A 22688-nucleotide genomic window follows, 5' to 3' on the forward strand; every position below is an offset into this window, starting at 1 on the left:
TTGCTGGAGGTGTCAGACCTCGGTGGGCACAATGCTGCATGTTTGGTCTTGTCCAGGGATCCAGGGATTATGGGAAGACGTCTTTGCTCTCTATAATCATTTACATCAAGTGGGAGTGACACCCTCGCCGGAAGTGGCACTCTTCTCAATGTACGGGGGGGCAATCTCTAAGGCAAAGAGAGGTCTGCTCTCATACTTCATGATCTCAATGAGACAGATCATACCGAAACATTGGAGGTCCACCTATACATTGAGAAGGGCAGACTGGGTGGGGGCTATGGATGCCCCGAGATGTTTGGAAGAGATGAGAGCATTTGATGAAGGGAGAGACTCACTATGCTTTTCCACCTGGTATCCGTGGCTTCAATTCAGAGAAACACAACAATTCCAATCCTGGTTACACACGGGCACGCTGCCACACTGATGTTTGGCGGGGCGAAGTGGCCCTCCTGATGGGAGGATGGCATGGTGCCACGTTACAGAACCCTACAGAATCTCCCCTTCTCTTTCTCGTGTTTTCCTTCTTTCTCTTCTTTCTCCCTCTTCTTCTCCTTTCATCCCTTGCTTTTCTTTCTTTCCCCTCTTTTCCTTCTCTTGCTTATCTAATTAGTGTATATAGGTTTACTTGTTGAAATATATGGCAAGATTATACAGAATGATATTGGCATCTACATATTAAATAGAACAAAAGATAAACGATTGATATATACTTGGGATAAGATGTCATTAAGGATGTTATGAAGAATTTTCTTCATCGTTCCTTATGGGAGACCCAGACCATGGGTGTATAGCTTCTGCCTCTGGAGGACACACAAAGTACTACACTAAAAGTGTAGCTCCTCCCTCCGAGCATATACACCCCCCGGATGACAAATCCACCCAGTTCAATGCTTTGTGTTCAGGAGGTCACACACACTCATGCATCCTCTGAATTTTGATTTTTGATTTCAAAGATTTGGAAGAAAAGCGGGTCCAATCTGGACTCCCGGCATGTCCCTTCTCACCCCACTGTGTCGGCGGTGCTGTTAAGGTTGATTTTACAAGGCTGGAGCCTTCACATGCCGCGCTCCTTCACCATCCCCTGAGGCTCTGGCTTGAAGTGGGAGCCATCACGGTTCTCACTGCTTTGCAGGAGACCGGTCTCCATCCGCAGCCCTTTCAGGATCCTGCCGGACGGAGCGCTCATCCCCCAGGGACCTGGCACCTGCGTCTCACAAGCTAAGTACTGAGACGTTATTACCACAAAAAGTGGTCTTTCCAGGGGTCCCTTGTACTTTATATATTGGGGAGAGTGTGTTATGTGACTGTGGTAACATTTCCGGCCGGTTCTCCAGTTTTCACTGGAGAACCGCGCCGATGGTGCCTGCACGCTGGCCGCATGGAAAAATCTAGGCCCCGGCTTCAGTTGCGGCCTACTTTCGGTTTCACTGCCTCTGCGTGTCAGTCATGCAGAGGCACAGTGCGGCTCCGCCCAGCGGCTGTTCAGCACAGGGAACGGACACTCCTCACTGAGGAAAGATTCCCTCCCCTGTATGCCTAATTTGCCCTCCGGATCTCGCTCTCAGAGTAGGCCCCGCCCCCTCTCCTCGCTCCGGCGCCATTTTATCAGCGTTCTCAATGTCTGCATAACCACATTGTGACAAATGGGGGCCTGGGCTGGGGGATCTGGAGGGCACAGAGATGTCTCTATGTTAAACGGTTTGGCAAGCCACAACCTCCGGTTGTGGACCTGCTTATATACACTGTTTATATACTCTGCTGGGGGTCATTCTGGACAGAGCCCCCACTTCTGCAGCATGTCTCACATCAGAGCAAGGCTGCAAGGCTGTTCTTAAGATCTGCATGTAGACTCGTACTGCCTGTACCGAGCACATAACCACATTGTGATGCTTGCTCTAACACAGTGGTCCCTCAGCCTGGAAGCTCATCAGTGGTCCCTCCGGCTGCTCCGGCTCCGGTGGCTGAACCCCCGGTTTGGGTAGAATCCCTCTCTCCAGGGGACAGCTGTCCCGGACACTGCTGAGCATGCATCAACCCCCTTCTCAGGGCGCTTCTGCTGCTACGGCTCGCTCAGCAAAGCTCACAGAGGATTGTTCATCTGGTCTCAGTCCCCGTCCTCCTAAAATGGAGACGCAGGGTCCCCTTTCCTTCCTCGTCCCGCAGCTCTGATTTACGAGCGGACTCGCAGGACCAGGAGGATGCCTTTACTAGGGGCTCGGACGCTACTTCATGTATTGATCTGTCCGAAGGTGACGCAGATGCTAATGATTTGATTGCGTCCATTATATTTGTACTGGACCTCAATCCGCCTGTATCAGGGGTGCATCCCCCTCTGGCAGAAAGGCATCAGTATACCTTAAGAGAACAAGGAGTGTGTTCCTTAACCACTCCAGTTTTTCAGGCCACTGTGACCAAGCCCAGAGCCTGTCCTGACAGACTCTTCCCAAAGCGTGGTTCTGATGTCTGTTTCTCCCTTCCACCAGAGGTGGTCAAGAAGTGGGCTCATTCACCAAGGGTGGACCCTCCGGTGTCTAGACTTTCAGCCAGGACAGTTGTATCAGTGGCTGACTGCACCTCTCTAAGGATCCCACTGTCCGCCAGGTTGACCTTCTGGCCAAATCTATATATGAGGCGGCAGGGGCCTCGTTCTCCCCATCTTTTGCAGCAGTGCGGGCTCTCAAAGCCATCTCTGCTTCTCTGGAGGAGATGCATTCCCTCACCAGGGACTTTATGCCCGAAATGGTTTCCTTAACTTCCAGGCTCCAGTCTTTTCATCCTATGCCATGTCTGCCATGCTGGAGACTGTCACCGCACTGCGGTGGCCTCGGCTACTTCCCTCGCTATCCGCAGGCTCCTGTGGCTTCGAGAGTGGAAGGCAGATGCTTCTTAAGAAGCTCCTTGCTGGGCTCCCTTTTGCTGGGACCAGTCTATTCGGTGATCAACTGGATGAAATTATTAAGGAAGCTTTTGGCAGAAAATGCCACAAACCCAGGAAACCTGTCCAGGGCAGGAACCAGTCGAGGTTTCGTTCCTTTCGTTCCTCTAACTGGTCGTCCTCTAAGCCCTCGGCCTCGCCACTAACTCAGCCAAGGTCCGTAAACCAACTGGCGCATGAAGCCGCGTCCTCAGAAGTCCGCAGGAGCTGCTGCCACCAAGGCAGCCTCCTCTTGATTATCTGGCCGCGCCGGCAACGTCCTTGGTCGGTGGCAGGCTCGCCCACTTGGGCGACGTGTGGTTTCAACACGTCTTCGATCAGTGGGTGTGGGTTACCATCTCCCACGGCTACAGAATAGAATTCTATCCAGCCCGCCAAACAGATTTTTTTCTGTCAACTCCCCCCTGCTCCAAGGCCGCCGCCTTCTCACAGGCCGTGGCATTCTTGCAGGCCAGTGGAGTAATTGTACCAGTTCCCGACTGGGAATGGTTCTGAGATTTCTACTCAAATCTCTTCCTAGTCCCCGAAAAGGACGGTGCCTTCCGACCTGGATCCTCAAGCTTCTCAACAAGCATGTTCAGGTGCGGCATTTTTGCATGGAATTTCTGCGATTAGTCAATGACCCAAGGAGATTTCTTAGCATCCATCGACATCAGAGATGTCTATCCGCATGTGCCAATCGCAGTTTCACACCAGCGTTGGCTACGTTTTGTAATCGGAGAGGAACATTTCCAATTCGTGGCTCTCCCCTTCGGGTTAGCCACGGCCCCTCGTGTATTCACCAAGGTCATGGCAGCAGTGGCTGCGGTTCTGCACCTCCAGGGGTCGGCAGTGATTCCTTACCTGGACGACCTTCTAGTAAGGCTTCATCCAGTGCAGACTGTCAGCGGAGTGTCTCGTTCACTCTCGCCACGCTTGCAAGTCAACTCTGACCTCGACCCAGGAACTTGCGTACCTAGGGATGCAATTCAAGACTCTGCTGGCACTTGTGAAGCTGCCCTTAGTCAAACAGCAGTCCCTTCATCTGGCGGTTCGCTCTCTGCTGAGGCTCCGCCGAGGCTCCGCCGTCATTCCATCAGGCACCTCATGCAGGTGCTGGCTCAGATGGTGGCGTCAATGGAAGCGGTTCCCTTTGCCAGTTCCATCTGCGTCCCCTGCAGCTGGACATTCTCCGCTGTTGGGACAAGCGGACCTCTTCCTTGCACAGGCTGGTGGCTGTCGCCACAGTCCAGGAGCTCTCTTTAGTGGTGGCTTCGGCCCCTCTTTCTGTCCCAGGGACGCTCCTTTCTGGCCCCGTCCTGGGTGATTCTCACCACGGATGCCAGTCTATCCGGCTGGGGAGCAGTGTTTCTCCACCACCGAGCACAGGGCACTTGGACTCCGTCCGAATCAGCCCTCTCGATCAATGTGCTGGAAATCAGAGCTGTGCTCCTAGCTCTCGTAGCTTTTCTCCACCTGTCGGCGGGCAAGCACATTCGAGTCCAGTCAGACAACGCGACAGCAGTTGCCTACATCAATCACCAGGTCGGGACTTGCAGCCGCCTAGCAATGTTGGAAGTTCAACGTATCCTTCAGTGGACGGAGGACTCCAAGTCCACCATATCTGCAGTCCACATCCCAGGCGTAGAAAACTAGGAGGCAGATTATCTAGCCGTCAAACCGAGGACAGCGGCGAGTGGGCCCTGCATCCGGCAGTGTTCCGGTCAATCTGTCGCAAGTGGGGCACTCCGGAAGTGGATCTAATGGCATCCCGGCACGACAACAAGGTCCCGGTTTACGTGGCTCGCTCCCACGATCCTCAGGCCTTGGCGGCGGACGTGCTGGTTCAGGATTGGTCCCAGTTCCGTCTGGCCTACGTTTTTCCCCCTCTAGCTCTCTTGCCCAGAGTCCTGCGCAAGATCAGAATGGAGGGCCGTCGGGTCGTACTCATCGCCCCAGATTTGCCCAGGCGAGCTTGGTTCCCAGACCTGCTCAGTCTGTCCGTAGAGGTGCCGTGGCATCTCCCGGACCGCCCATGCCTTCTCTCACAGGGTCCGTTTTCCGCCAGAATTCTGCGGCTCTCAGATTGACGGCGTGGCTTTTGAGCCCTGAATCCTTACGGCTTCAGGCATTCCTTCCGAGGTCATCTCCACTATGACTCAGGCTCGGAAGTCTTCCTCGGCCAGGATATACCACAGGACTTGGAGAATTTTCCTGTCCTGGTGTCGCTCTTCCGGCCATGCTCCTTGGCCGTTTTTCCTTGCCGACCATCCTGTCCTTTCTACAGTCCAGTCTGCAGCTAGGACTGTCCCTCAATTCCCTCAAGGGACAGGTCTCGGCTCTGTCAGTGTTGTTCCAGCGGCGTATCGCCCGACTGGCCCAGGTGCGCACCTTCATGCAGGGCGCATCTCACATCATTCCGCCTTACCGGCGGCCTCTGGATCCCTGGGACCTTAATCTGGTCCTCACGGCCTTACAGAAACCCCCCTTTGAGCCTCTTAGGGAGGTTTCGTTGTTTCGTCTTTCACAGTGGTTTTTCTGGTGGCCATAACTTCTCTCAGGAGAGTCTCTGATTTGACTGGGCTCTCTTCGGAGTCACCCTTTTTGGTTTTTTCACCAAGACAAGGTGGTTCTCCGTCCGACTCAGGGCTTTCTCCCTAAGGTGGTGTCTCCTTTCCACCTTATCCAGGACATTTCATTGTCTTCCCTTTGTTCGGCCCCTGTGCATCGCTTTGAGAAAGCGTTGCATGCTTTAAATTTGGTGCGGACGCTCCGGATCTGTGTCACGCACCGCTGTTCTTAGGCGGTGCACCTCTTTTTGTGCTGACCACAGGTCAGCGCAAGGGTCTCTCGGTTTCTAAACCGACCCTAGCTCGTTGGATTAGGTCGGCCATATCCGATGCCTACCAATGTTCTCAGGTGCCTCCCCCGCCGGGGATTAAGGCGCACTCGACCAGAGCTGTCGGTGCCTCTTAGGTTTTCAGGCACCAGGCTACGGCTCAGCAGGTCTGTCAGGCTGCCACTTGGTCTAGTCTGCACACCTTTTCGAAGCACTACCAAGTGCATGCTCATGCTTCGGCAGATGCGAGCTTGGGCAGACGCATCCTTCGGGCGGCTGTCGCCCATTTGTGAAGTTAGGTTTTGCCTACTTCTCAGTTTCTGTTTATTTCCCACCCATGGACTGCTTTGAGACGTCCCATGGTCTGGGTCTCCCATAAGGAACGATGAAGAAAAAGAGAATTTTGTTTACTTACTGTAAATTCTTTTTCTTATAGTTCCGACATGGGAGACCCAGCACCCTCCCTGTTGCCTGTTGGCAGTTTTCTTGTTCCGTGTGTTTTTCACCGGCTGTTGTAGACAGAGGTTCCGGTTATTCCGGGTTTTACTCTCTCTACTTATGGGTGGATGTCCTCCTTCAGCTTTTGCACTAAACTGGGTGGATTTGTCATCCGGGGGGTGTATATGCTCTGAGGGAGGAGCTACACTTTTAGTGTAGTACTTTGTGTGTCCTCCGGAGGCAGAAGCTATACACCCATGGTCTGGGTCTCCCATGTCGGAACTATAAGAAAAAGAATTTACGGTAAGTAAACAAAATTCTCTTTTTTCTTGTAAGACCTACGATAAAGTTCACTGTAGTATATGCTGTATAAGATTTAAATGCCCAGACCAAACTGCAACTTTTCCATATTCTGTAAAACCGGGCACTACAAAATTATCTATATTCATGCTTTGTTATATAATTTTTCTTGAAAACAATAAAGAAATATTAAACGAAAAAGACTATATGTTCACATTTCCGTTATTTTTGCATCAGTCACAATCAGTTGTGTGATTCAACGGATGTGTTGCAGATAGTGGCACAACTGATGTGACTGATGCTGCAAACCAAAGATTCGGGGTTTTTCTTTGTCGCTCCATTGGGAGACCCAGACAATTGGGTGTATAGCTTCTGCCTCCGGAGGCCACACAAAGTATTACACTTTAAAAAGTGTAACCCCTCCGCTCTGCCTATACACCCTCCCGTGGACCACGGGCTCCTCAGTTTTATGCTTTGTGTGGAAGGAGGCACACATCCACTCATGCACTCATATTAGTTATGTCGGTTGGAAGAAAAGAGGGCCCCCGGCATGTTCCCTTCTCACCCCACTAAGTCGGCGGTGCTGTTAAGGTTGAGGTACCCATTGCGGGTACAAAGGCCGGAGCCTCATGCCGTCTCCTTCACCATCCCTTAGCGGCTCAGGGAGAAGTGGGATCCTGAGCGGTCATCCATTTACTGGGACCGTGCTCCCTCCGCAGTCCCTGTGTGAATCTGCCGGACCGGAGTCTATTCAACCTCAGGGACCGGGCCCTGCAACTCTAAGGTACTCTGTGTCCCCATTGGGGACTGTGCAGGGAGCGCACCTTCTTCCCGGACGCTGCGGCAGCTGCTGAATTGAGAAGGCCGGCGGACTTCCGCGCCGACCGTGCCTGCTTGTCGGGCGCGGTCTCAAATTTAGTCCCCGGCTTAATCGCGGCCTAGTCGCAAAAATCCCGCCCCCGGGCCTGCCTGTCAGGGGTAAGGGCGGGACTGCCGACCTGACGTCGGATGTGAGGGCTGGAGCATCCTGCATGTTTCCTCCCCACTCACTCATCACTGTGGGGACCCCAGATTCCCGCACCTTCCTGGCGCCGCCCACGGCTCCACTCCTCCCCTGAGAGCTCCGGCAGCCATTTTTTGGGCATTCTGCCGGTGGAGGATTCTCAGGAACAGCTCTGCAGCTCCGGGGGACCTAAGGCAGGGAATCTGGAGGACACACACGCCACTTGTTAGCGGTCGGTAAGCCACACCGGTCACCCGGTGCTGGTCCCCCCTAGGGTGCCGGAATAGATACATATTTATATATATATTTCTGTTCGGTCGGGCTGTATACCCTTTTTTGCCCATATACCCTCAGTGATCATTCTCCTAGGAGACAACAGCATGTCGTCCACAAGGAGCAAAGCTGTTAAGGCACAGGGTTTTTTTGCGGCCTGTACCTCTTGTGGGGCTATGTTACCTGCGGGTTCCACCTACCCTCACTGTGAGCAATGCTCGACCCCTGTTTGGCTTGCTCAGCCGGAGCCTCGGTCACTAGTGGGCCCCTCGGCTCATGTAGACCCCCCCTGCTCCCCCTGTCCAGGCGGCAGGGACAGAGTTCGCCTCTTTTGCTGAGAAACTGAGTCACTTTCACAATCCATGGCTCCGTCTATGGACAAATGGTCTGCCAAGCTGCTAGAAGCTTTGCAGTCCAGACCGGTCCTTACACAGGCCCCGGCCCCTGTTGGATCGTCGCCTCCAGGCCCCTCTCGGTCCGCGCCACAGCGCGCTCCCAGGTTGGGCCCTAGGTCCCACGTGGAGGAGTCCGACCTGGACCACAGTCCTAGACAGGCTAAGCGGGCTCGCTGGGAATCTTCCCCGACTTCTTCACGCTGCTCGGGTTCCCAGCTTGAGGACTCTCTGGAGGACGAGGCGGACGTCGCAGCTCAGGGCTCTGACCCTGATGTCGCCCTTAACCTTGATACACCTGAAGGGGACGCCTTAGTGAATGATCTGATCTCGTCCATCAACCAGGTGTTGGATCTCTCTCCCCCGCCTCCTCCTATAGAGGAGTCGGCGTCTCAGCAGGAGAAACACCAGTTTCGGTTCCCCAAACGATCACTCTAACTTCAGAGACGCTGTCCAGAAGCCCAGAGCGGTTCCGGACAAGCGCTTTACTAAGCGCCTCACTGACACGCGTTACCCCTTCCCCTCCTGAAGTTAAGGGTTGGGCTCAATGTCCCAAGGTGGATCCTCCAGTCTCTAGATTGGCGTCTAGATCTGTGGTATCTGTTGCAGATGGCTCATCGCTAAAGGATGCCACTGACAGGCAGATAGCGCTCCTGGTGAAGTCCATCTATGAGGCCACGGGCGCGTCTTTTGCCCCGGCCTTTGCAGCCGTGTGGGCACTCCAAGCTATCTCAGCTTGTCTGGCTGAGATTAATGCTGTCACACGTAATTCTGCTCCGCAAGTTGCGTCTTTTGACTTCTCAAGCGTCAGCTTTTTCTTCCTACGCCATGAACGCAGTCCTAGACTCTGCTAGCCGTACAGCTGTGGCATCCGCTAACTCTGTGGCAGTCCGCAGGGCCATGTGGCTGCGCGAATGGAAGGCAGACTCTGCCTCCAAGAGGTTCTTAACCGGTTTGCCGTTTTCTGGCGAACGCTTGTTTGGCGAACGATTGGATGAGATTATTAAGGAATCCAAGGGAAATGACTCCTCCTTAGCCCAGTCCAAACCTAAGAGACCTCAGCAACGAAAAATACAATCGAGGTTTCGGTCCTTTCGTCCCTCCGCCAAGCCCCAATCCTCTTCGTCCAGCAGGCCGGAGAAAGGCCAGAGGAACCACTATGCGTGGCGGTCAAAGTCACGCCCCCAAAAGGCCGCAGGAGGCACTGCCTCCAAGGCGGCCTCCTCATGACTCTCGGCATCCCCTAGCCGCATCCTCGGTCGGTGGCAGGCTCTCCCGCTTTGGCGACGCCTGGTGGCCACATGTTCAAGACCGATGGGTGAGAGACATTCTGTCGCACGGTTACAGGATAGAGTTCAGCTCTCGTCCTGCGGCTCGTTTCTTCAGAACCTCTCCGCCCCCCGCTCAGGCCGACGCACTTTTTCAGGCAGTGGACGCTCTGAAGACAGAAGGAGTTGTGACCCCCGTTCCCCTTCAGGAACGTGGTCGCGGCTTTTACTCCAACTTGTTCGTGGTGCCAAAAAAGGACGGATCATTCCGTCCCGTTCTGGACCTCAAGCTGCTCAACAGACATGTGAGAACCAGACGGTTTCGGATGGAATCCCTCCGCTCGGTCATCGTCTCGATGTCACAAGGAGACTTCCTAGCATCGATCGACATCAAGGATGCTTATCTCCACGTGCCAATCGCACCCGAACATCAACCCTTCTTGCGTTTCGCCATCGGGGACGAACACCTTCAGTTCGTGGCATTGCCTTTCGGCCTGGCGACAGCCCCACGGGTTTTCACCAAAGTCATGGCATCCGTCGTGGCGGTCCTACACTCTCAGGGCCACTCGGTGATTCCCTACTTAGACGATCTCCTAGTCAGTGCCCCTTCTCGGGTGGCGTGTCAACACAGCCTTACCGTTGCTCTGACGACTCTCCAGCAGTTCGGGTGGATCATCAACTTCCCGAAATCCAAGTTGACACCGACCCAATCACTGACTTACCTCGGGATGGAGTTTCATACACAGTCAGCGGTAGTCAAGCTACCGCGGGACAAACGGATTTCTCTGCAGGCAGGGGTGCAATCACTTCTTCGGAGTCAGTCACACCCCTTAAGGCGCCTCATGCACTTCCTGGGGAAAATGGTGGCAGCGATGGAGGCAGTGCCGTTCGCGCAATTCCATCTACGGCCACTCCAATGGGACATTCTCCGCAAATGGGACAGGAGGTCGGCTTCCCTCGACAGGAACGTCTTTCCCTTGCAACCAAGACGTCACTTCAGTGGTGGCTCCTTCCCAATTCTCTATCGCAGGGAAAATCCTTCCTACCCCCAACCTGGGCTGTGGTCACCACGGACGCGAGCCTGTCAGGGTGGGGAGCGGTTTTTCTCCACCACAGGGCTCAGGGAACCTGGACTCCGATAGTCTTCCCTTCAGATCAATGTTCTGGAGATAAGGGCAGTGTATCTAGCCCTATTGGCTTTCATCGGTGGCTGGAGGGCAGGCAGATCCGTATCCAGTCGGACAACGCCACTGCCGTCGCATACATCAACCACCAAGGCGGCACTCGCAGTCGTCAAGCCTTCCAGGAAGTCCGGCGGATTCTGCAGTGGGTGGAAGCCACAGCCTCCACCATCTCCGCAGTTCACATCCCGGGCGTAGAAAACTGGGAAGCAGATTTTCTCAGTCGTCAGGGCATGGATGCGGGGGAATGGTCTCTGCGCCCAGAAGTGTTTCGAGAGATCTGTCGCCGCTGGGGAACGCCGGACGTCGATCTCATGGCGTCACGGCACAACAACAAAGTCCCGGCATTCATGGCACGGTCTCAGGATCACAGAGCTCTGGCGGCGGACGCGTTAGTTCAGGATTGGTCGCAGTTTCGACTGCCTTATGTGTTTCCTCCTCTGGCGATGCTGCCCAGAGTGTTACGCAAGATCAGGTCCGACTGCCGTCGCGCCATTCTCGTCGCTCCAGACTGGCCGAGGCGGTCGTGGTACCCGGATCTGTGGCATCTCACGGTGGGTCAACCGTGGGCGCTTCCAGACCGCCCAGACTTGCAGTCACAAGGCCCATTTTTCCATCTGAATTCTGTGGCCCTCAACCTGATTGTGTGGCCATTGAGCGTCTTCAGGGTTATCTCAGGATGTTATTGCCACCATGAGACAGGCCAGGAAGCCAACGTCCGCCAAGATCTATTACAAGTCTTGGCAAATCTTCTTATCCTGGTGCTCTGATAACGGATTTCCTCCATGGCCGTTTGCCTTACCCACTTTTCTGTCATTCCTTCAATCCGGAATGGACAAGGGTTTGTCACTCGGCTCTCTCAAGGGACAAGTATCGGCGCTCTCCGTGTTTTTTCAAAAGCGTCTAGCCAGGCTTCCGCAGGTCCGCACGTTTTTGCAGGGAGTTTGCCACATAGTCCCACCTTACAAGCGTCCGCTAGAACCCTGGGATCTTAACAGGGTGCTAACAGCTCTTCAGAAACCACCTTTCGAGCCGCTGCGGGATGTCTCTCTATCACGTCTTTCGCAGAAGGTGGCCTTTCTAGTGGCAGTTACATCACTCCGGAGAGTGTCGGAGCTTGCAGCGCTGTCATGCAAAGCCCCCTTCCTGGTGTTTCACCAGGATAAGGTGGTTCTGCGTCCGGTCCCGTAATTTCTCCCTAAGGTGGTATCTCCTTTTCATCTCAATCAGGATATCTCCTTGCCTTCATTTTGCCCTAATCCAATTCACCAATGTGAAAAGGATTTGCACTCGTTGGATCTGGTGAGAGCACTCCGGCTCTACGTGTCTCGCACGGCGCCCCTGCGCCGTTCAGACGTGCTCTTTGTCCTTGTCGCTGGCAAGCGTAAGGGTTCGCAGGCTTCCAAGTCAACCTTGGCTCGGTGGATCAAGGAACCGATTCTCGAAGCCTACCGTTCTTCTGGGCTTCCGCTTCCTTCAGGGCTGAAAGCTCATTCTACCAGAGCCGTGGGTGCGTCCTGGCCATTGCGGCACCGGGCTACGGCTCAGCAGGTGTGTCAGGCAGCTACGTGGTCTAGTCTGCACACTTTCACGAAACACTATCAAGTGCATACCTATGCTTCGGCAGACGCCAGTCTAGGTAGGCGAGTCCTTCAGACAGCGGTTGTCCACCTGTAAGAGGGGGTCGTTTTCGGCTCTTTTTATCAGGGTATTCTTTTACCCACCCAGGGACTGCTTTTGGACGTCCCAATTGTCTGGGTCTCCCAATGGAGCGACAAAGAAGGGAATTTTGTTTACTTACCGTAAATTCCTTTTCTTCTAGCTCCTATTGGGAGACCCAGCACCCACCCCTGTGCCCTTTGGGCTGGTTGTTCTTTTGGGTTATGGTCTTCAGTTCTCCGAACATCCTTCGGATTGAATTTACCCTAGACCAATTTATAAGTTTCCTCCTTCCTGCTTTTGCACCAAAACTGAGGAGCCCGTGGTCCACGGGAGGGTGTATAGGCAGAGGGGAGGGGTTACACTTTTTAAAGTGTAATACTTTGTGTGGCCTCCGGAGGCAGAAGCTATACACCCAATTGTCTGGGTCTCCCAATAGGAGCTAGAAGAAAAGGAATTTACGGTAAGTAAACAAAATTCCCTTTTGTGTTTTTTTTTTTGTTTTTTTTTTTAACAGTTTCACCGGCGGCTTTTCTGAGGAATCAGCTGATCACCTGGACGCCGGCTTTTCTGAGCGATCGTTCAGGCCGCTGGAACTGCATTTACAGTGGCTCATGGTTTTTTGTTTTTTTTTTACTGTGCACATGCTCATAGTAAAAAAAAAACAAAAAAAAACGATCCGCTACACAAACGATACATTCAGCGTTGCTCCCGCCTGATGGTCAGTCAGTAACCGACTGATCATCAGGCGGGGGATGCAACGCAGGGTCATCGGTCCCAATCCGTGCTAATAGAAGTCTATGGGGGAAAAAACTGATTCCTGCAAAATATTTTGCAGGATACCGTAATTCCTCAAGGCAACGGATTGTGACTGATGCAAAATGGAAATGTGAACATAGCCTAACTTATACCAGGTCAGTCATGATGAACGCTGGGGGATGGGGAAACCTTGTACAGCTCTCATGTCGCACAGTGCAAACTGTATGCAGTGACCTCCCTCTAGTGGTGGCTCCATGTTTCCTGAAATCTTTGAGTTGAGATCTTTTTGTTGTGTTTTTTTTTTTTTTTTGTGGGAAAGTAAGCAACCCTAATGGTGTCTACAAGCTGAAGGACCAATTAAGACATGTAACAGACTTTTTTCCTGGGATCGGTCATGAGAAAAATGTAACCAACTGATCTACAGGCAGGGTGCTATGGAGCAGATCAATGTTTTGTAGTGAAAGTTTCAGTAAAATGTTCACTTTGACGTCCCTGGTGGTTGCATGTGAGTCCAGTGGGTGGTCCTTATCATTGACTGCCTGCATGCAGTCATACAGGCTAAAGACATCTGTCAATCACTTTTGACCGCCCATTGGACTTCAGAGATTTGGATTAATAAAATATACTTTATACTGAATCTTTTACAATAAATCTGTGTATCGTTCTGCTCAGCTTCATTTTTTTTTTTTTTTTTTTTTTGTGACCCTTTTGTTTTCTTATTCTAGGCAGGGCCTGACAATCGTTCCTAACGAACACTGCATGACATGATGTGTAGTAATACTTTTCCAATTTTACAGGTTGCAGCACCAAGTGAAGAGACACAATCTGATTGTAGCGTCGTATGACGTTGTTAGGAATGATATTGACTTCTTCAGGTATGTGTTTTTCTGAATTCCCCCATATTGGTTCAGGTCATACATTTCCAGCTCTTTTACTATATTTCTTACTATAATTCTCCAAAACCTGAAGATGACTCTAGAATGTGAATTGACACTTCATCTGTTTTCCCCACTAACATAATATACCGTAGTTATTCTCTCCCTATACACATAATTGGGTTTAACCGTTTTCTATACAAGGATAGAGATTGAGACAAACATCATATCTGTGCATGATTTTTGTAAGAGTCGCTGTGAGGATCCTTTTCTATTTCAGGAGTATGAAGTTTAATTACTGTATTCTGGATGAGGGTCATGTCATTAAGAACGGGAAGACCAAATTGTCAAAAGCTGTTAAGCAGATAACGGCAAATTATAGAATTATCCTGTCTGGAACGCCAATTCAGGTATATGAGCGGGTTATGTATAGTTGTTATACTTTCATGTGCATCAGGAGCTTTCCCACCACGTATCCATAAACCTCTATGAAGCCATGTATGCAGTGTCCCTTTGTCATTCCTTTGCAGTAGTGGCGCATGACAGGTGTAAGCCACGTTATCCCTTTACTGGGGAATACGGTGCATCCTAGAGGTTAAGGATGCATCTGCCATGTCTCATACGGGCTGGAATCCAGCAATACTCTGATAGAGCAAGCCCTAATTGCCTTATACTGCCGTCAGTCAATGTCCATTTCTTTCCCCAGAACAATGTGCTGGAGCTCTGGTCGCTGTTTGACTTCCTCATGCCTGGCTTTTTAGGCACGGAGCGCCAGTTTGCTGCAAGATACGGAAAACCTATTTTAGCAAGTAGAGATGCCAGAAGCTCGTCTCGTGAGCAGGAAGCAGGTAATGAACGGGCGCGCGCATTTCTGTGCAAGCTTTGGCTTATTCAGGCCACTTATCTTTGCTTCATATTTACAGGTGTTCTTGCAATGGAGGCATTACATCGGCAAGTTCTTCCATTTTTGCTCCGTCGAATGAAAGAGGATGTATTGCAAGACCTTCCTCCTAAGATTATCCAGGATTACTACTGCTCATTGAGTCCTTTGCAGGTAAAAAAAACTTCCACAAAACCTTATTGAAAAAAAAATTTTGTTAAGATGACTAAAGGGATTCTTCAGTTTAAAGGTTATGCCATCTATTAGTGAAAAGGTGCACAGCTTACCACACAGATATACAGTTTCCCCGAAAATAAGACCTTGTAGAGTTTGCTAAATATAAGGCTTCCCCCGAAAGTAAGACCTACCAAAGGTTGTTTGTAAGCATACCTACCGAACAGAACACCAGGGCATGTTGTACATAGAAATAATGGTGGTAGTAGTAAATTCTTGCTGGGATTCAGTTTGTCTGGTTATGCTGGTTTGTGATGACATCTACTGTACATTATATAATGTTCATAATTTTTTTTTTTCTGTTTAACAATAAATGGGAATTTTCCTTCATGGAAAAATAAGACCTCTCCTGAAAAGACCTAGCGCATGGAGCAAAAATTAATAAGACACTTATTTTCAGGGAAACTGTATCAGTAACAAGCCATAATCAAATTATGTGGCAATCACACGACCATGGCAGATTTTATAGTTTTTCTTTTCTACCCAGTCAACTTCTTATTTTTTTTTTTTTTTTTTTATTTTTTTTTTTTTTTTACAAACGGCTGTTTATTTCCAGATCCAGGATCCCTCTCTACACATCACTAGTGTTCAATGGATATCTGTAAATTTTGGTTTGTCGCTTTTTCTCAGGTTCAGTTATATGAAGATTTTGCAAAGTCTCGCGCAAAGACCGATGTCGACGAAACAGTCTCTACATCTTCACTGTCCGAGGAGGGGGAGAAGCAAAAGCTCAAAGCCACAGGACATGTATTTCAGGTGATTAATGCGTGTATTGGAGACAGTATAGAATAGTTTGTAGACTGCCGTCCTATGTCCCAGAGTAACACAATCCTATGATCTCTTCTCTTCAGGCGCTGCAGTACTTGCGGAAACTTTGCAACCATCCTGCGTTGGTTTTAACCCCTCAGCATCCAGAGCACAAAAAGGTCACTGATCAACTAGCAACGCAAAACTCGACTCTGCGAGATATTCAGCATGCCCCCAAACTATCAGCATTAAAACAAGTACGTGGGTTAGAAGGTGGATACATAGTATTTCTTTTTTTTACAGTTAAGGCCCCGTCACACGCTACGATATATCTAACGATATGTCGGCAGGGTCACGGAATTCATGACGCACATCCGGCATCGTTAGAGATGTCGTAGCGTGTGACACCACCGAACGACTGTTAAATACTCACCTTATCGTTGCTCGTTGACACGTCGTTCATTTTCATAATGTCGTTCCTCCTTCTGCGTGCCGGTTATTCCTCGTTCCTGAGGCAGCACACATCGCTCCGTGTGACACCCCGGGAACGAAGAACACAGCTTACCTGCGTCCCGCCGGCAATGTGGAAGGAAGGAGGTGGGCGGGATGTTACGTCCCGCTCATCTCCGCTTCTATTGGGCGGCCGCTGTGTGACGTCGCTGTGACGTCGAACGTCCAACCCCCTTCAGGAAGAGGATGTTCACCGCCTATAGCGACGTCGTTAGGGAGGTAAGTATGTGTGACGGGGGTTATAACGAAATTGTGCGCCACGGGCAACGAAATGCCCGTGACACACAAACGACGTGGGCGGGTACAATCGCACAATATATCGTCGTGTGTGACTGGGCCTTTAGTGTCTGCTGACTGCATGGGAAGATTACTCCAACATATGTTGCCTGGTAACACGAATTGCTAAAGTGTGTGCATATACAGCAATATGCAGTGTTTTTCTTAACATCGGATAAAATTTTTGCAAAGGAAGTGTTTACAGAAATAGACATAATGGCATGGCTCATTTAACAAGATGCAAAGTGAATGAAAGACAAATCTAAATCCAATCAATATTTGCTGTGACTGCCCTTTACCTTCAAATTGGCATCACTTTTGCTAGATAAAAGGAGAAAAAAAAAACACCCATAGGGTACTAAGGTGTGGGGATGAGATGTTGCTCACTTGGCAGAGTTGTGGTTTACACAATCAGTTGCTGTAGTCTGCCAACAAAACATTCCCTACTGTGTAATACAGATAATGGAATGGAGAATAGGCTAGGTCGTTGTGTTTGGGTTTTTGTTTTTTTTTTAACTTCGTTTTGGTTTTTGTTTTTTGTTTTTTTTTGTTTTTTAACCTTTAAAATAAAATTACTAACTTTCATTTCCTTGCAGTTGCTGTTGGACTGCGGTTTGGGCAATGCCGGCACTCCGGAGGGTGGCACTGAAGCCGTGGTAGCCCAGCACAGAGTATTGATCTTCTGTCAGCTAAAGAGCATGTTGGATATAGTGGAACATGACCTCCTGAAGCCTCATTTGCCCTCCGTTACATATTTACGGCTGGACGGTAGTATACCTGCCGGGCAGAGACATTCCATTGTGTCCAGGTGAGTTACAGGCCCACATTGTGAACACTCAATCATTAGTCCTTCGGGTAACTTGAGCCTTCATGTCTCTGAATTCTTCCCCTCAGGTTTAATAATGACCCATCGATCGATGTCTTGCTGTTGACCACCCATGTGGGTGGTCTGGGACTCAACCTGACTGGTGCCGACACTGTAGTGTTCGTTGAACATGACTGGAATCCAATGAGAGATCTTCAGGCAATGGACAGAGCGCACCGTATTGGCCAGGTAAGGTCATGTCGCCCTCACGGCTATGGGCATCTAAAAACCTTTTGAACCTTGACGCTCTAATCTACATACAGGCGATCGCTGCATCCCATGCACCAGGTACGTGCGGCTTTCACAAGCGCCATAAGATCAATATAACTTCAGGTTTTACCACTCGGCTGAGCCCTGGTCATGCGCCATCTGCAACTGTTTAAGTATACAGATAAAAGCTTGCATAGCAGACGGCTTAGGTTTTCCACTGGTTAATTCACAATATTAGCTTGTTAATTCTGATAGAATGTCTTACCGCTTTTTTATTGCAGAAACGTGTAGTAAACGTCTACCGGCTTATTACAAGAGGGACTCTGGAGGAGAAGATTATGGGTCTGCAGAAATTCAAAATGAGTATTGCAAATACGGTCATTAGCCAGGAAAATGCCAGCTTACAGAGTATGGGCACCGACCAGCTGCTGGACCTGTTCACACTTGATAAGGTGAGCCAAGATCAATATATCTTGCAATCCACAACAGGGCAGAGGTCATTGATGCCGAGCACTGCATAATAAAGGCATATTGGTGTGATCAGTCTGTGCATCTAAAGAGGTTACTTCTTCTATTAATGCTGCCAGCGTCTCCTGAATTAGGCAGAACTTCTCTGCATCTTCCGAACAGCAGTGAGGGGTGTAGAGCCCTACTTGCTGCTGTTAACTCTTTAATTGCTGTTGTCAATCTAGAGGGTGCGCTGTCCAATGTACCCTTCTGCAAATGTGACTGCAGGTTTTGATGGGTTGCCAGGGGGCCTGCTTTACAATCCTATGCCTGCCATAGTCCAGAGTGGGAAAGCCTCTGGAACGCACAAAAGAAGTGACCATGTTACTTTTTAGAACGCAGCGTTTTGGCAAAATATTTCAGCAGCCGAAACACAACGTGCGGATGGAATTTGCACAATCTGCATAGATTGTGCTCAGGACACAGTAAAAAACGCAGCGAAAAAGTACACATGTGCACACAGCCTTATAGAGAAAATAACAGTCTCCGTAAATAACACCGGCAGGTTCAAGGCCATAAAGGAAAAACTATTAAAAAAAAAACCCAGTTAGTGATCAATATGTTTATCTGCCCCAAAATATCAATAAATTGCTGCTGTGCAGGGGAATGTTAGTGGGGGGATGCAGTGCTAAACCAATGGGGCAACCCCTTCCCATAATTGTCCCAAGGGATACAGAGGTCTGATCGATGGGTTAGGCCCCTTACACATTGCGTTTTTCTCTACGTCCACAGGTCCCGTCGGGGCATCCGTCTGGACCGCCCCTCCCCCACTCTGCAAAGCGTGCTCCGGACGCATGCGCCCGACAGGGCCATTCACTGTTATGGAGCGCACTGCGTTAGCGTGTGCTCTGTTTTGTGCCATTTTGTGCACATATACGTTTCTGCAGACTGACACCCGAACGTAGACCACCTACATTCGGGTGTCCGTCTGCAGAAACGTATATGTGCACAAAATGGCACAAAACAGAGCACACGCTAACGCAGTGAGCTCCATAACAGTGAATGGCCCTGTCGGGCGCATGCGTCCGGAGCATGCTTTGCAGAGTGGGGGAGGGGCGGTCCAGACGGATGCCCCGACGGGACCTGTGGACGTAGAGAAAAACGCAATGTGTAAGGGGCCTAATACTTTTTCTGTAGATGGGCCGTACACCTATATGTGGCAAATAAGAGAAGGCTGGTATTTGGTCTTTAGGCTATTATGTAATTTTTTATTTTGCCCCAATATCTGTAACAATTACTTTGTTTCTTAGGATGGAAAGAGCGAGAAGATGGAAACATCTGAAACAGGCGGGAAGAACTCCATGAAGTCCATCCTGGACAACCTGGGAGAACTGTGGAACCAGGACCAGTACGAGTCCGAATTCAGTCTAGACAATTTCATGCATTCTCTGAAGTAACCCCACCACGGCCGCGGCTGCTACATCTCCCTTGTGTTGCTGATATTCAGCAAGGGTCTGAGATGGTACAGTGGGCTCTGGCGTCCGTTTTTTTTGTTTTGTTTCACCTCCCCCCTCCCCCACCAAGCTGGTCAATTTCAAGAATGAATTGGTAGACCCTTAGAAAATGGGAGAGATTGTGTCACATGATTTGTACAGTCTTACAAGAAGGATCCCCGATATCTAATGCGCTATACTATGTTTGCATCATAGCCGTTGGCTTCATGCGCTGCCAGCTGTTGTTCCAAACATGTAATATTCTTTTTTTTTTTTTTTTGGAGATTTTTTTATTTGACCTGTGACTCTGGTCATTAATCGTCCTCCCGTACAGAGCCGGGTGTGAGGTCCTCATAGACTGGCTGTGGTGCACCCAGTGGATCTATGGCAGTGAACATGATACATTTTAAACATTTGAGTGAGTTTTATGTCCCCAGCTGCTGGCTTGAATGTGGCTTACTAAATTTTTTTTATTACTATTAAGGATGTAAATTTTAAACAAATTTCTGATTTACAATTTTTTTTTTATATTTTTTTTCTTTTCACCCTGGGGGGATTAATAGTCCAAAACTTCAGTGAGAACATTAGTTTTCGGGAGTTTTTTTTTTCTGCGCTATGGACATGTTTTTGCTAATCTAATTCAGCAGCCGCAGATCTAGGATTCAATCATCTGTAAGAGGACAACAGAGGCGCTTCTCCTGTTTTAATAGATGATCTGTCCCTTGTACATATAGATTTGCTATGTGTACCGCCGGGCAGAGAGGATTCTTACCCTGTGTATATGTAGTTTGTTGTATGCATCAGACTTTGCTCCTGCTTTAATATTTTGTTCATGCAGTGAGTGACTGGATTTGAGCGTTTGCTGAAAAAAAATGACTTTTCTCACGTGTTGGGAAAGAAATAACCTCTCCTTATGTAATATATATAGAAAACGCAAACCTAATGGAATCTTGTCACAACTTTTATCCCGTGGCGTGCTGTAATGAATTATCATTCCATGTAAACTGAAAATTAAACAACTTTTGTCTTTATCTTTTCCTTGTTTGTTTTCTTAGATGTTGTTTGTTTGGTTTTTTTTGGGGGGTTTTTTTTAAAAGCAGTTGGAAGGGGGTTGTCCACTATGATTTATAGTGTAAACTGCTTCTAAGTGTGTATTATATTATACAATTTAACTGTGCTTTCATTTATTTTGATCCTTCTAACCATACATGCCTTTTGTACATTTCAATCTTATAATTTTTGCCCTTATTTAGCTACTTCACAAGAACATGTTTGGGGCAATTCTCTGCAGCTTTTTTTTGGCAGAAATTTAGTGAAAAAGGTTCAACTTATTTTTTATTTTATTTTTTTCCACTGTGTAAAAGTGCACTTGCAAAAAAGCTACTTAGTGTTTCTTTTTACACTGTGCAAAAAGACTTTGGTATTTATTTTTTTTTTTTGTGAACTGTGCAAAAAAACTTTTGGTGTTTTTTACTTTGTTCTCGCACAGTCAAAGGAAGCAGGAGAGGGCATAGCAATCCCATTCGTCAAGCTTGAAGAGCAGCGACATTCGTTTGTGTCTTTTTAAATGAATCTAAACAAGAAGAAAGAGTATACCTATCAAGGGATCGCCAAAAAATTAAATCGTATGAAAGTATAAATCTTTATTACAAAAACAGAGAATACATGAATCTCCTCACTGGGAGTAAAGGCACATGAAAACAATTAAAAACATTAAAAACAGACTTGTATCCCCCAAGCCAAAAACCATTTGTAATAAATGTGAAAGTGAATCACACAAAAAAAATCAGATAACCCTCATACAAATTACATAAATAAGTAATGTAACCTGCTACACAGTATGCACTTAAAACTGTACAATATAGGTTATGTAATTATAATATATAGGCTTGGGCAGAGCCTTAGATGGTATAGAGGGAATAGCAGTACCTCAAGGGCTATGAGCTGTCTTTTTTTAGGATGACAAAGATAAAACAAGCCTGTTCCGATTTAATTCACATCAATATAGTACAGTAAATAGTGTAGATAAAAAAAACCTCTAAGAGACTAAAGTATCACAGACAGAGCCAGGAGATGCAACCCTGATCAAGGCTTGCGTGTTTCAGTATATATAAAAAGTGCAACAATAAGCACAGGCAGAGATGATCAGACCCCTGAGTACAAGGAACATATAGACTGGTGCAATAGATTTAAGACCACACGCACTATCCTGTATGAAGAGTGTATGTGTAACAGCCCCTGTAGGACCGAAATGTCACCAGCAAAATCAGAGGTTAGTTATCCTGATCAGAGTCTGCAAGTATACTGCAGCTATAAAGTGCAAAAGTACAGCAGAAAATGCATACACCCTATAGAATGTAGTAGTATAGGCTAGTAGAATAAAACTGAGGCATACCCTATACCAGTGATGGCGAACCTGTGGCACTCTAGCTGTTGCAAAACTACAATTCCCATCATGTCTTCATAGCCAAAACTTTTGCTTTGAATGGCCAGGCATGATGGGAATTGTAGTTTTGCAACAGCTGGAGTGCCACAGGTTCGCCATCACTGCCATATACCATGGTTTAGGGCAATGCCAAATAGTCTCATACTCACTATCCTAAAGGGGTAAAGCAGATGTATAGCAGGGTACCAGGAGGGGTAGGTTATTGGCAAGATAGGGTTATCACTCGGGTCTGATCATCTCTGCCTGTTCTTATTGTTGCACTTTTTTTATATATACTGAAACACGCAAGCCTTGATCAGGGTTGCATCTCCTGACTCTGTCTGTGATACTTTAGTCTCTTAGAGGTTTTTTCATCTATACGATTTACTATATTGATGTGACTAAATCGGAACAGGCTTGTTTTATCTGTCATCCTAAAAAAGACAGCTCATAGCCCTTGAGGTACTGCTATTCCCTCTATACCATCTAAGGCTCTGCCCAAGCCCATCTATATATATATATAATTGCGTCTGTCTGTCTGTCTGTCTGTCTGTCTGTCTGTCTGTCTGTCTGTCTGTCTGTCTGTCTGTCTGTCTGTCTGTCTGTCTGTCTGTCTGTCTGTCTGTCTGTCTGTCTGTCTGTCTGTCTGTCTGTCTGTCTGTCTGTCTGTCTGTCTGTCTGTCTTGCTCCAAAATTGTGT

General features: G+C 48.8%; 1 protein-coding gene across 3 annotated transcripts in view; it reads left to right on the forward strand.

Moving 5' to 3' along the window:
- Window positions 1-20594, forward strand: part of BTAF1 (B-TFIID TATA-box binding protein associated factor 1) — a 187882-nt gene extending 167288 nt beyond the window's left edge. For all 3 annotated transcript variants that reach the window (XM_075348556.1, XM_075348555.1, XM_075348557.1), the window contains exons 29-38: window positions 13824-13901; window positions 14182-14311; window positions 14608-14749; window positions 14825-14955; window positions 15646-15771; window positions 15867-16019; window positions 17145-17356; window positions 17443-17602; window positions 17905-18075; window positions 19381-20594. In XM_075348556.1, the coding sequence (XP_075204671.1) occupies window positions 13824-13901; window positions 14182-14311; window positions 14608-14749; window positions 14825-14955; window positions 15646-15771; window positions 15867-16019; window positions 17145-17356; window positions 17443-17602; window positions 17905-18075; window positions 19381-19527 (1450 nt within the window). In that variant the 3' untranslated portion in view covers window positions 19528-20594. The remainder of the gene's footprint in view (window positions 1-13823; window positions 13902-14181; window positions 14312-14607; window positions 14750-14824; window positions 14956-15645; window positions 15772-15866; window positions 16020-17144; window positions 17357-17442; window positions 17603-17904; window positions 18076-19380) is intronic.
- Window positions 20595-22688: the final 2094 nt, after the last annotated feature.

Source organism: Anomaloglossus baeobatrachus, chromosome 5 (assembly GCF_048569485.1).
Source record: "Anomaloglossus baeobatrachus isolate aAnoBae1 chromosome 5, aAnoBae1.hap1, whole genome shotgun sequence".
NCBI lineage: Eukaryota > Metazoa > Chordata > Amphibia > Anura > Aromobatidae > Anomaloglossus > Anomaloglossus baeobatrachus.